General features: G+C 36.8%; 1 protein-coding gene across 3 annotated transcripts in view; it reads right to left on the bottom strand.

Moving 5' to 3' along the window:
- Window positions 1-1,800: 1,800 nt before the first annotated feature.
- LOC105480797 (gamma-aminobutyric acid type A receptor subunit beta2) overlaps window positions 1,801-13,252 on the bottom strand; it is a 276,867-nt gene continuing 265,415 nt past the window's right edge. For all 3 annotated transcript variants that reach the window (XM_011739964.3, XM_011739966.3, XM_011739965.3), the window contains one exon: window positions 1,801-7,840. In XM_011739964.3, the coding sequence (XP_011738266.1) occupies window positions 7,493-7,840 (348 nt within the window). In that variant the 3' untranslated portion in view covers window positions 1,801-7,492. The remainder of the gene's footprint in view (window positions 7,841-13,252) is intronic.

Here is a 13,252-nt window from a genome sequence, read left to right as displayed (position 1 = left end):
AATACTAATGACCTAGCTAGCTTATTTGAAACAAAAGAGGAGAAAAGACTAGAACACACACAAATCAATACACTGATAAAAGGGCCAATTGTTTTGGGACTTGTCATCCCAAGATTATTCTTGGTTCTAATCCACGTAGTGGGATGGCGGTGCTATGCTGTAGAGGATGAGAGAGGATTTGAACATTGGCTATTGCTCTGTCGCAGAGATTTTAGGGAACATTCATGAATTTATGAAAATTTTCTCCATTAAACTGGTATTATTCTGGGAGGTGAGTTTCATGGCTCAAAGAAATATTCTGCATGACAAATGGCATGTAGCATTTCAGAATTAGAACAAGTTTCAGAACAGAGCAAGGGTATCTAAAGGGTCCACTTTAAGAAAGTATAGCTTTTGGATATGGAGGGGGAAATTATCCCAACACCAACTGGCCAGTTTTTTGGGGGGACAATATCTGGAGACTTTCCCTTTCTGAGGTAAATTGTAAACTGTGAACCCCATCACTGGTAACATTTCCTACTAGTCCTCCCATCTTCCCCTGCCTACATAGGCTCATAGGCACACTCACATGCAAACACACTAACACCCCAACACACCACCACCAATTACATGAGCACGTGCATGTATGTGAGCTTACATGTATTCTCTCTGCTGAAAAGAAATACTGAAACTTACCATGTGGGATGTCAAGCACAGATGTAGGAATTTAATATTCCTAGGTTTTACCATTTACAACATAACCTGAGAACTGAGTCTTACCCATTTTAGAGGTGGGTCTTTTATGTAGCTTATACTACTCCTCGACCATAACTCTTCTTAGTCGGTGACTTTATTGGACAATCGTGTTCTGATAGGGCTCTCTCTCAAGTTAGCAGAGACTACCAACGTGCTGTTTGGGCATTCCAAAGTCACTAGGAGTGAAAAACACTAGGTTTGTCACCAAATGATTCGCTGGAGTCAGGAGAGTTTCCCTGCTTTTGAGAGGTGCCACATAATTCAAGAGAGCAGGGACTTTTGTGTTCGCCACTGTTTTTCCAGTATTAGCACACACTCTGGCAGATGGCAGCCTCTTGGCACATGTCTTTTGGGAAATGTTTCTCCTAAAAGAATGAGAATTGGATAAACCTGTTCCCCAGTTTTAATGATGGTGAGTCCAGCCTAGGTAGAAATCCAGGCTCTTTCTCTCTTGTGGGAAAGGGACTTATTCTTCCCGAGCTCAAGTTTCTTGTACTTTCAGGAATATGGTAAGAATTAAATGACAATTTTTAAGAAGTGATTACCTAATGTCTTCAGCAAATATATGTTGAATGTTAAATAAATGAACACCTCATGTTTATCCTTTGTTTTCATGATTAAAGCCAAATTTTTAACGAGTTATCCTTAACGTAAAATATCTAAACTTAGGGAATATTTACTAATTTTGGTGAAGATTTAGATCTGATAATAGCATTTGTGAGATATATGCAGGATCTTCTGGAATGATGATAATAAAATACAATAGCATCTACTCTTTGTAGACCACTCACCACATAGCTAGTACTGTGCTAAGGTCTTCTTTGGGGTTATTTCATTTCACCTTCACAACTACCCTGTGAAAAAGATAAAATCATGTCTTTGCTTTATGGATAAGAAAACTGAGAGGCAGGTTGTCACTACACAATTATGCCTTGGAACTGGCAAATCAATGCTCAAATTCAAGTTTGCCTGACAGTAGGTCCCAAGTTCCCAGGCTTCTTATTGCATTTCACAAAAGCCATCATTCTACAATATAACTCATACTAACAGTTCAAACAAGAAATATTCTGAACACAATAAAACCACACACACACTCTTTTTATTTTTATTTATATTTCTTAGTTCAAGAATTACACACTAGCCAACATTATTATATATTTACATGCTGAAACTGGCTGCAATAAGTTTAAATTCCAGAAAATAATTCTTATGTGCTATTCATTTATAATCCTCATTTTTTAACTATCTCATGTATCCCAGAGATTTTAGTAGTCTTGTTTTTAGAAAGACATGAAAATAGATGCAATGATATCCACTGTGTTTTGCATTTTTCTAGCCATTGGAAAATGTGCATTATGTGCATATTAAGAAAGGCTACAAGGTAATTAGTAAGGCTGATAATCACTACATTGTGAAGAAACTAGAATACCACTTTTTTTTTTTTATAAAAGGACAATTTAGAACTGTGCAGGGACAATACTCATAACAGAACTATTTAAACACCCATGCAAAATAAATTAAAAATGTTGTGAGATTTAAATTAAACTATAGGCAACTTTGTTTAATTATGTTTAAAATGACCATGGTTGAACTTAAATTATACAACCAAAAAAAAAAAAAAAGAAAAAAACAAACTGATGGAACTGTCAACTTGCTTCAAATGGCTCAACGACACACACGGGCATCAGATTAGAGGATGTGACAGGGCAGTGACATTTGGTTTGGGAACTCAAAGGACATACAGTTTTGTTTTTCATCATTTGAATCAATTGATCTTCACCACAAATAAAACTTATTTAAACAAATTAAAATTTGATGTCAGAATTTTGAATATATCTACAGAAATATTCTACTTCAACTTCGAAAAACTTAATAGCTTTTTAAGAGTCCTGCTTTTTCTTTCTTTCTTTCTTTCTTTTTTGAATGGATTTCTTTAGGGCAGGATCTTCATTAGCATTCTGTTCACTCCTTTCTGTTTTTTACAATGTTCCTAGTGCATTTGGAAAATACATTTTTTAAACCTTTGGTGTGAAGCAGTGTCCTTTTTCCCCCCATTATCTCATATTTTTTCTTTCTTTTTTTTTGTTTTTCAATAATTCTGGAGTCTTTGGTTGAAACGAACAACACTACCTAAGGACAAAATACTATTATTAAAACAAAAGTCTTCTAGTATGTATTGTCTGTAACACATTTCTGGAGCTGGTGTGAATAAACTTTTTTATTTTCTGTAGTGCCATCTATACAAACTTCTACTCTTTGAAAACTGAGATTGAAGTTGCAAACTTTGGTTTCTTGAACTCTGACATATAAAAAACTCTATGAAGTAATCAATGATCATTTTTGCTTTTCCCAATTGCCATTTCAAAGGCTATCTCTTGTTTGTTACATTGACTACATAAACAGTAGAGTGTTTCCCATAGACGGGGAGAGAGACAGAGTGCATAAGCAAAAGATTATGTGTGTTTGAGTGTGTGTGTGTGACTGTGTGTGACTGTGTGTGTGATAGCAAATTGAAACCCTTCTGTCTGGGATTCCCAAACCATTATGCAAAAGGGTGTTTAAATTACTCTGCTGGGGGCACTGCAGTAACCGTACTTAGTAAAAAATAAATAAAAATTAAGAAAAAAACTAAACAATTGTTTGTATCTATTGACTATTCATTTACAGCATGTTTAATTATTTACATATTATAACACATCAACTTAAGCCATAAACAGAATTAGCACATTGCCTTACCATAAAATACAAATTAGAAGTTAAAAATATTTAAGAAATCTGTTTTAATATTTACACACGCTCAGTGAAAGTTATGGTTGCTCACATTACATGTACTCTGTACATTTAGCCAAATGGCATGATTGCTACAGTTGTGAATACTTAGTATTTTGCCCTAACCAACATGGTGGGGTTTAGTTTTTTTTTCTTCCTCTTTGGAGGAATTTTTATCATTTTTCACTTTCTTAAGACATGTTTGTTTTTGAATCACCAATGGACAATGTTATTTGTTTCCTTGAAAAAGAGAGCAATTGGATAAGCAATGTGACAACTACTTAACTTCTGATGTTCTGGGGTACAGTACTATCGTGGAGTTAAACTGTGCAATGGTTCATAAAAACTGTAGGCATTGATTTGCTGATAGAGAAATGCTTAGTACCCTGTGTTACTTATTTCAGTATGTCGATTTTTGTTTGCCAAATTAAAAATACTCATATACTGCTTTAATGAAGGAAACAAAACATATTAGCTTATTCCTTGTGTTTTCCAACATATGAATGCATATATATGTATGTATGTTTATATGGATCTATATATACACATATATACACGTAGATATGTTGTAAGACCTGTTTTGTTGATGTTGCTTTGCCATTTTTCTTGTTGAGTATGAAGGTAATCATTAAACTGGAACACAGTTACCTATAGAAGATGGAAATTATCTTAGTTGCCAATTTAATGCAGGTCTTGCTTTAAATAAACACGATTCATTTCCCCATTACGCATTCCACTGCTCTTTCTTTATGTGTTGTGCTTTTGTAAGCTGACAGATTTTTTTGTGTGTGTTCCTAATGCTAGAATGTAAAGTCTTTTGGTTCATAAACCATTTTTATTATTATTATTTTACTTAGCACTGCTTTTGAAGAAATGAGAAGAGAAAAGGTCTAGATGGCACTGCTTGAATCTTTTCCCCTGTTAATAAATTGCAGTAGAAAGAATTTTAACATTCCTTATGCAAACACATGGTTATGTTGCATGAGTTTTCAATTCTGAAATGCATTTCATACCTACTAGCAGTCATGTACAATATATATATATATATATATACAGATTGTGATCAAAGATTTCATGTAGACTGTGCATTTTAGAGTCAGAATTTGTCCATGAATTTCACAAAGATGAAAAAACACCTTAATTGCTGGCTATCTGGCTGTTTATAATTAAAAGAAAATCTATACATATGTATAAACTGATAGTAATCCCGTATCAGAACTACTAAACACACCTTTGTGGTCCTTTAGCTTAACAAGTGGCTACCAAGCTGACTGGTCTTCCTAGATTTATCAGGTCTAGCACCCCTCCTCGCATTTGATGACTGCATTTCAATTCAACGAAACATATATTGAAGAATAAATTCTACATCTACTGTTATTTCTGGAGAGGATGAGTCAGTTGTTTCTATCTCTGTGGTTACTGAGTGCCAATGTACGCTTTTTACTCTAGGGCATTGCTTCTAAGGTCCCATCTTTTTTCCTTTGCCTCATTTCTTGTATCACTGAGAGCAGAAATGAATTCCTGTTTTTATGCTTTTGAGGCTCAAGCTGCAAAGATGCACTTTGATCTGGATTGTTCTGTTGACTTCCTTGGACATCTAAAATTTTGTTGTAATCATAAACGGCAATATCAAAGATTTTTATGGCTTGTATAGTGATTGCACATAGGAGCCCACTTGTACACTTGGGCTCTGAGTTGACTCTAGAAGAGCCTTTTCAGAATGGCATTTTGGAGTTGTGCCCCTGAGTTATCAATATGTTCCTTCCTGATGTTTTTTAGTCAAACTTTACCCCCTGTTGACAAGGGGTAGGCACTTTACTTAGTGTGATGCCCCAAAATGATTGCCTAGGAGAAAGTGTGTCCCTGGAGAAACACGAGGAATCTCTACTCTGAGCCTATACGAAGAATATTGGTCAGATTCTGCCCAGAGATGATATTCAGAGGTGCTCAAGATTCTGTAATCAAAACAGAAGGGCCAAGGTTTCCTACATGGGTGGAAAAAAATACCCTCCCATTTTGGGGCAAATTCAGAAATCTGAAGGATAAAGGTTTGTTGTTGTTCTTGGACAGCTGGAATGCAAGGGCAATAGTACTCCATCATATTCCAAGTTGCTGAATCATGAAGGAAACAAGAAACCAAGAAAACATACATTATCTACAGGAGGATACTGGCTGCTATGCACAATTAGGGATGTTACTCTAAAAAGAAGAGGTTTCTTTGTTTTAAAAATAGAAATAGCAAAGTCATCCTCCAATAAAAAGTTCAATCAAATTAAACTTTAAGGAAAATTTAGCAATTCACTATTTTCTATATGAAAAGCAAAACAAGAGCCTCATATTGACAGAAGGAAGACATATTAGCTTATTCCCTTTCTTGTCTAACATATGAATGCATATGTCCAATTACTGTAGAAAGAAGCACAATGGCATAATTTAAAAATAGAAAAAAAATACATCATGCCTGCCTGATTAACAGTTATATATTTTTCTGCAATATCACCTGAGGCTCATATCATTTATCCTGTTTGTGTGGCTTTGTTGTTATTTTCCACTAGTTTTCATATTTTCCTTGATTAAGCAGATTGCAACATATACAATGAAAGCACTCTTAAGAAAATCAAGCCCAAAACAAATGAACCCACAAGTTAACTCTCTGTGTGTTCATACTCTTTGAAACATTATTTGCGCTGAAAAATACAATGGTGAATTTCATTGCACATAAGAAAATATAGTTCACTCAATCTCTCCAAAGCCTTACTTTGCCAGTCTCCTAAGAATATAATCAGAATTTTGGAAGCAAAAAAAAAAAAAAAGAAAGCTGGAGAGGACCATGAATCCTTTAAAGCAATGAACAAATCCTTCTCTTGAAATACCCTATTATATTCAGAAATAAAATTTCAGGGACAAAAATTGCAGGGACAGCCAACTTCTTCTGAGAAAGACAATCTGTTTGCTAGTTTGTGCTCTGTATTTGTATATTTGAATGACTCTGAATCTAACCTGAGTATCTAAGACAATTCTCATTTCTCTAACTTTTGTATTTCATGGTTATCTTTGATTAAACTATAAAAATCTCTTTAGGTATGCTGTCAAAAGCTTGTGATGTTGGAAAAACAATCTCTCTTACTCACCCTTTGCCACTAGACACAGTACGTGTAGACCAGATGCTGTGTGGAACTGATAAGGGTCATGCTTGCTTGCTTGCTTGATTTTTGTTACAACCGTCATTTCTGATTTTCTACTCTGCTCTGTGCTGTTAACTCTTACTTTAACCACCTAGGAAATAGCTGTTCAGCAAAAATTTCCTCGGCCACCATGCACGATAATGTTCAGAAGTCTCCTCATCTCTAAATGCCAAAATGAAAGACGTCATAGTTGATCCTCTGTGCTCAAGCTAAGAGACTGGCCAAATCAGTTTCCTGAGTCTCTGTCTTGATTCCCCTAGCCTGCTCCAATCACAACAGAATCTTTTAGAAACCGGTGGGAATAACCTTCCCATGACACCACTGTCATCTTAGTAAGAAAAGCATAGATCATCTTCAAGTAATGTGTTTGCATGGCATTACAGATAATGTTTCATAAGCACAATGCCATCTCAACAGCATGCCAACCTTAAAAAGGAAGATGAGGAGTATCTGGTTATGACCAAATGACTGACAATGCTATTGAGTCTTCTAAGAATATCTTCCAAATTATTCCCCTCTGAGTAGGCTGCACACTAAACAGACAACATGGAGCACTCAGGCTGTCTTGCCACCATGTGTACAAATCACTTGCGTTTTAACTGGAAAACCACAAGGACCTTAGTGTATTCGTTACTTAGCAGAAGCAACCCAAATGGTATGAAATGGACCACAGGATAGGCCAGCAACTAAGGTATTTTAGCATCACTTTTGTCCTGGATTGATGTGTTTTCCAAGTCCTACATCAGGCTGTACAACTGGTTTGAGGAGGAATCTAGTCCTTGCTTCCAGTGGGAGGCCATGTTTTAGTTCACATAATAAAGCCAATAGACGATGTTGAAGAAGGAAAAAACCACTGGGAAGAATATGCGGGACCACCGATCTATGGCATTGACATCAGTCAAGTCAGGGATGGTGATTTTCAGTTGGGAGGCGCGTCTCCTCAGGCGACTTTTCTTTTGTGCCACATGTCGTTCCAGAGCATTTCGGCCAAAACTATGTCTGGGCAACCCGGCTTTCCGGTACTGGATGCTGGAGGCATCATAGGCTAGCATTGTGCTTCTGGGGTCTCCAAGTCCCATCACAGCCTCAGATGTGGCCATTTCATTTTTTATCTCGAGAGTGCTCAGTAAGATGTTCTCATGGGGGTCCATCTGCAAGGGAGAAGAATCCAAAAGACAATCAGAACAAAGAAGCTTTACAGGTGCTTACTAGGCAAGGCACTATGATCGGCGCTTAAGGGATTTATAATAGTGGTAAAGAGAGCTTCCTTTGCGATTACATTACCAGAGTCTGAATTGAGACTCTACCACTAAAGCTATTTGAGGTTCAGTTTCTCCATTTATTAAATGATATAATAATCCAACCCTAGAGGATTGCTGTAATGATGTAATTATATAACAGACTGTTGCTAGTATCATTTTCATTAGTTCTTCTTAGGGTGTGCAGAGAAATCGAAGACATGGCACCTTTTGAAGAATTTATAGTCTTGATATGAACACATACAAATTAAACTGTGCTAGGCATGCAACAGTGTTAGGAAACTAATTACTGAATTGTGCTCACAAAAGTAGCCTAATTATAGATGAATTAATAATAAAACCAGAACTAAAAATAGTGGGTAACTATCAAGTACTTGCCATTTATGTCAGGCATTTTTTGGGGTACAATTTCATCTAATTGATGTTTCTTAAAACTCCCCGTTATGAGATGTCACCTTAAATTTGTGATGTCCATATAAACAGGGTAAAGAAATAGTGCTGAAGAATACAAATGCAGGAGGACCTATGTGACTCATCAAAGTAACCACAGTATTCAGAATAAGAAGGAATTCAAAAATAGGAGCATAACAGCCAGATCCACCGTTGTTGGGGAGGACTGAGAAGAGGAAAGGGAAGAGGATAGGATTAGAGAGGAAGCAACAAGCCTGCAGCTGACTGTGCTCAATTGAATTCTGGGCCTCAGGAGTACAATTAGTTGGCTATGCAGATAGTCAATTCATCTCTCTTGGATAATTTCTTCTTGCAAAGCTAGAAGCAAAGGATAAATAGATATCATGATTTCCAAACATTAAATTATTATATAACGTTCTTTCTTGTGTTAAGAAGGGAAGATTTGTATGCCTTATTTTTAAGAGGCCTCAAATGCTACAGATAATAAAACCTAGACGGAACAAGTTTTTATTAACGAGAGAGTATATTTATTTTGGTGGATAATCAAGATATACCAATTACCAGTAAAGTTTCTGAAATTATAAGGAAAAAAAAGGCCAGTGATAGGCTCTGATGATATATGGAAACAAGGCATATAACCAAACACTTAATTGGAAGATACAATGCTCTAAGCTTCATGAATTATGCAGAAGGTAAAAAAGAATGTTGCTAAGATTATATATTAACAATTAACTTTCAACTGTGGTTTAATGGCCATGTATTATAAATTCAAATCTAAAATCTTTTGAGAAATAAAAGCTATAAAATATGCTGGAACATAATAATTGACCAATTAATCTCTGCCTACTGATCAGACATTCTGCATGTTTACTTTATGGTATCATTTTGCTTAGAGGAAATACTAAACAAATATATTATTAAAATGAATTGTAAAAGTTTATATGATTTGGAAACAAAGCTGAATAAATGTTATAAAAGATCTGCCAAGGAAGGGTCAGGTAATGGCTTTAATGAGGACTTCCTTGACCTACAGAAGGAAGCAACATTTAAAGGTTTCTGTTAAGTACCAGTGCTTTGCAGCAACTGATTCACTGAATGCTCACAACATACCTTGGAAACGGCATTTTTTCCCAGAGGTTATAGGTGAGAGCCTTCACCAAATTTCTCAAAGCCACATAGTTACTAAATGATGGAGCTGGAATTGAAATGTTGACCATTACAGTCCAAATGCTGGGAGTGGGGAGTCCTTTCCAACACTTAAGGAAAGTAAACCTGATGGAAATGGGACACCCATCCTTCACTGTTACTTCAACAGTATGCTTGTTTTCTCTTCTTCTCTGGGTTGTTAACTGTTCCTTTAGTGACTTGGAAAATAACTTAATTTGCACAATTTCTTTGGCCACTATGCATGTTGTTCAGAAATTTCCCTTCTTTAACCACTGGGATATTTGCTTCTCTATTGAGCAATTATAATAAGGAGAGTTACAAGTTGACACCAGACCTGGCTGAGTTCAAACTATAAAATAGCAATAACGATCATAATAAAAACTATTGGCAGCTATGGGTTACTATTAAGGGAAACTTGCTTAAAGCTTAAAACAAATTATTTTTGAGTTATTGATTTAATCTTAGTGGGTTTCTGTTTCACTATCCAAATTTAAGAGTTGAATTAGGTAATCCATAAAGTTCTATTAGTTACGTATTTTTTTAATTCATGAATTAAAAAAAAATTGACTGAACATCCAATATGTGTTTGGTCCTATGCCAAGTATCACAGATACAGTGGTGAGAAAGACGGAATTGCTGCTGCATTCTAGTGCGAATAAGTCTCCAAAAAGAATACTGGGGTTGGAGTCAGAGTCAAAAGACTGTAGTTGTGACTCTTCTATTTGTTATTTTTGACCTGGAAAAAAATTACCTAATCCTTTGAATCTAGTTTCTTCCGTGGACTAAGAATAGGATTCAGGAAGACTAACTGAAATAATATATGTGAAGAAAAACTTGGAAAAACTAAAGCACCAGGTAAAGTTGATTATTATGACAAGCCATAGATGAAGTTTATTTACTTACTGGTTCCACTGACATGGCAAAAAACCCACAAATAATTATACCTAAAAGAAAATTAAGTATGTTTGCTCTTGTGGTGTATATGTATGAGTGGTGAACTTTCTGTAGGTAAAAATCATCTCAGACTTACTGGAGATCTTCACAGACTGAAGTGGGAGGGTGGTGGGGTAGGGAATGTGGAGTGTATTAAACACCTGTATCAATTTATGAAGTGCAGCTACTCCTTAGTGTCTTTCATATCATTAGAATACTTCAACTTAAAATAGACTGCTTATTTTAATTTTTATTATTATACATTAAGTTCTGGGATACATGTGCAGAATGTGCACGTTTGTTACATAGGTATACATGTGCCATGGTGGTTTGCTGTACCCATCAACCCCTCACTACATTAGGTATTTCTCCTAATGCTATCCCTCCCCTACTCCCCAACCCCCTGACAGGCCTTGGTGTGTGATGTTCCCTTCCCTGTGTTCTCATTGTTCAACTCCTACTTACGAGTGAGAACATGCAGTGTTTGGTTTTCTATTCCTATGTTAGTTTGCTGAGATGAAGGTTTCCAGCTTCATCCATGTCATTGCAAGGGACATGGCGAACTCATCCTTTTTTATGGCTGTATAATATTCCATGGTATATATGTATCACATTTTCTTTATCAAGTCTATCATTGATTGGCATTTGGGTTGGTTCCAATTCTTTGCTATTGTGAATAGTGCAGCAATAAACATACACGTGCATGTGTCTTTATAGTAGAATGATTTATATTTTTTGGGCATATGCCCGGTAATGGGATTGTTGGGTCAAATGGTATTCCTGGCTGTAGATCCTTGAAGAATCATCACACTGTCTTCCACAGTGGTTGAACTAATTTACACTCTCACCAACAGTGTAAAAGTGTTCCTATTTCTCTGCATCCTCTCCAGCATCTGTTGTTTCCCGACTTTTTAATGATTGCCATTCTAACCGGCGTGAGATGGTGTCTCATTGTGGTTTTGATTCACATTTCTCTAATGACCAGTGATGATGAGCTTTTTTTCATGTTTGTTGGCTGTATAAATGTCTTCTTTTGAGAAGTGTCTGTTCATATCCTTTATCCACCTTTTGATGGAGTTGTTTTTTTCCTGTAAATTTGTTTAAGTTCCTTATAGATTCTGGATATTAGCCATTTGTCAGATGAATAGATTACCAACATTTTCTCCCATTCTGTAGGTTGCCTGTTCACTCTGATGAAAGTTTCTTTTGCTGTGCAGAAGCTCTTTCATTTAATTAGATCCCATTTGTCGATTTTGGTTTTTGTTGTCATTGCTTTTGGTGTTTTAGTCATGAAGTCTCTGCCCGTGCCTATATCATTTACTTTATTTCTGTCTTCCCCACCATACTATACTTCTTGATGAAGAGAGACACAAAATCTGCCTCACTTATTATTGTATCCCCAAACATCTGGCATGGCACCTGGCACATAGCAGATGCTCAATAAGTAAATATTGATTAATGGAATTAATTTTGTGAACTCTCAGTAACTCACTCACCTCTTTGTGAGTCATCAGTAAGATGGGTTTAACTTTGCAACACCAGCCTAAAGACTGGAACTTCCGGGACCACCTCTTGAGTTCCTTCCCTGCTCTAAGGCTTCTGCGTTTATTTATACAGGTCTCTTGCTACAGCAGCATGCTCAGGTACCTGAGATCTGTAAACTGTATTTCCCACAGTGCTACTTCCATATCGTATGCTCTTTTCTAACCCTAGAGAAGGGAACTTGGTGAGTACAACTAGAAGCCATAACAAACCATTTTACATATTGACCTCTTTCAGTTATCCCAGTATCTCTGTGGGGCAGGCACTGATCTCGTGTGTGGAATATAAGACACAGAGAGGTTAAGAAACTTAGTACCAGTTTGCGTACTGAATAGGTGGCAGAGCAAGAAGGAGAATCAGCTATTTTTACACTTTTTCATGCTGAGGCATAGCAGGTGCCCAGCTAATCCCTGTAGCATTCCATAGCTCATAAAATAAGGCATTCTCAGTGCATGGTAGGAGCAGTCAACTGGAGGGGCATGGCGTGCTTACAAAAATTTCCTTAATGAGGGGTGGATAAGAGTGTCTAGAGTTAAATATGTCGCTAAATTTCAGAGTCCTGCTAACTGCAGCACTTGCAAGTAAAGAGAATAGACATCTGTGCTTTGCCTGTTCATCAAGCACCAGGCACTCCCCTTTCCGTCTGGGAAACCACCACTTCCCCTTTCTCAGTTTCTGGGTGTCTGCTGTGGGTGTAGGCCAATCAGAGCCAGTCTGACACCATAATTGGCTCAGTGGTGGGCACATGACCTTTTCTGAGCCAATGGCATGCCTTCAGATGGGAATAGCAGAGTAAAAACTCTCAAATATTCCCCCTGGATCTGCACCTAGAAGTGAGTGGTCTCAAATTAACAGAATCTACTGAGAGATGGTTCAACTGTAAGAGCAGATCCTAATTTGGAAAGAAGCCAACACTAAAATAAAGAGCCCATGACCTATTAGTGCTTTGTGTCTATATCTGGATACCTGACTTGCTGATACTAAGCAAGACAGTATATTACCTTCCCTCCTTTCCCTGTCCCTTCCTCTTTTTCTCTCTCCCTCCCTCCCTCTTCCTCCTCTTCCTCTTCATTCTTTTGGGATTTTCTTTTAAATTTATTTATTATTATTATACTTTAAGTTGTAGGGTACATGTGCATAACGTGCAGGTTTGTTACATATGTATACTTGTGCCATGTTGCTGTGCTGCACCCATCAACTCGTCATTTACATCAGGTATAACTCCCAATGCAATCCCTCCCCCCTCCCCCC

The sequence above is a fragment of the Macaca nemestrina genome, chromosome 6 (genome assembly GCF_043159975.1).
Source record: "Macaca nemestrina isolate mMacNem1 chromosome 6, mMacNem.hap1, whole genome shotgun sequence".
Classification (NCBI taxonomy): domain Eukaryota; kingdom Metazoa; phylum Chordata; class Mammalia; order Primates; family Cercopithecidae; genus Macaca; species Macaca nemestrina.
This window is presented reverse-complemented; position numbering and strand designations above follow the sequence as displayed.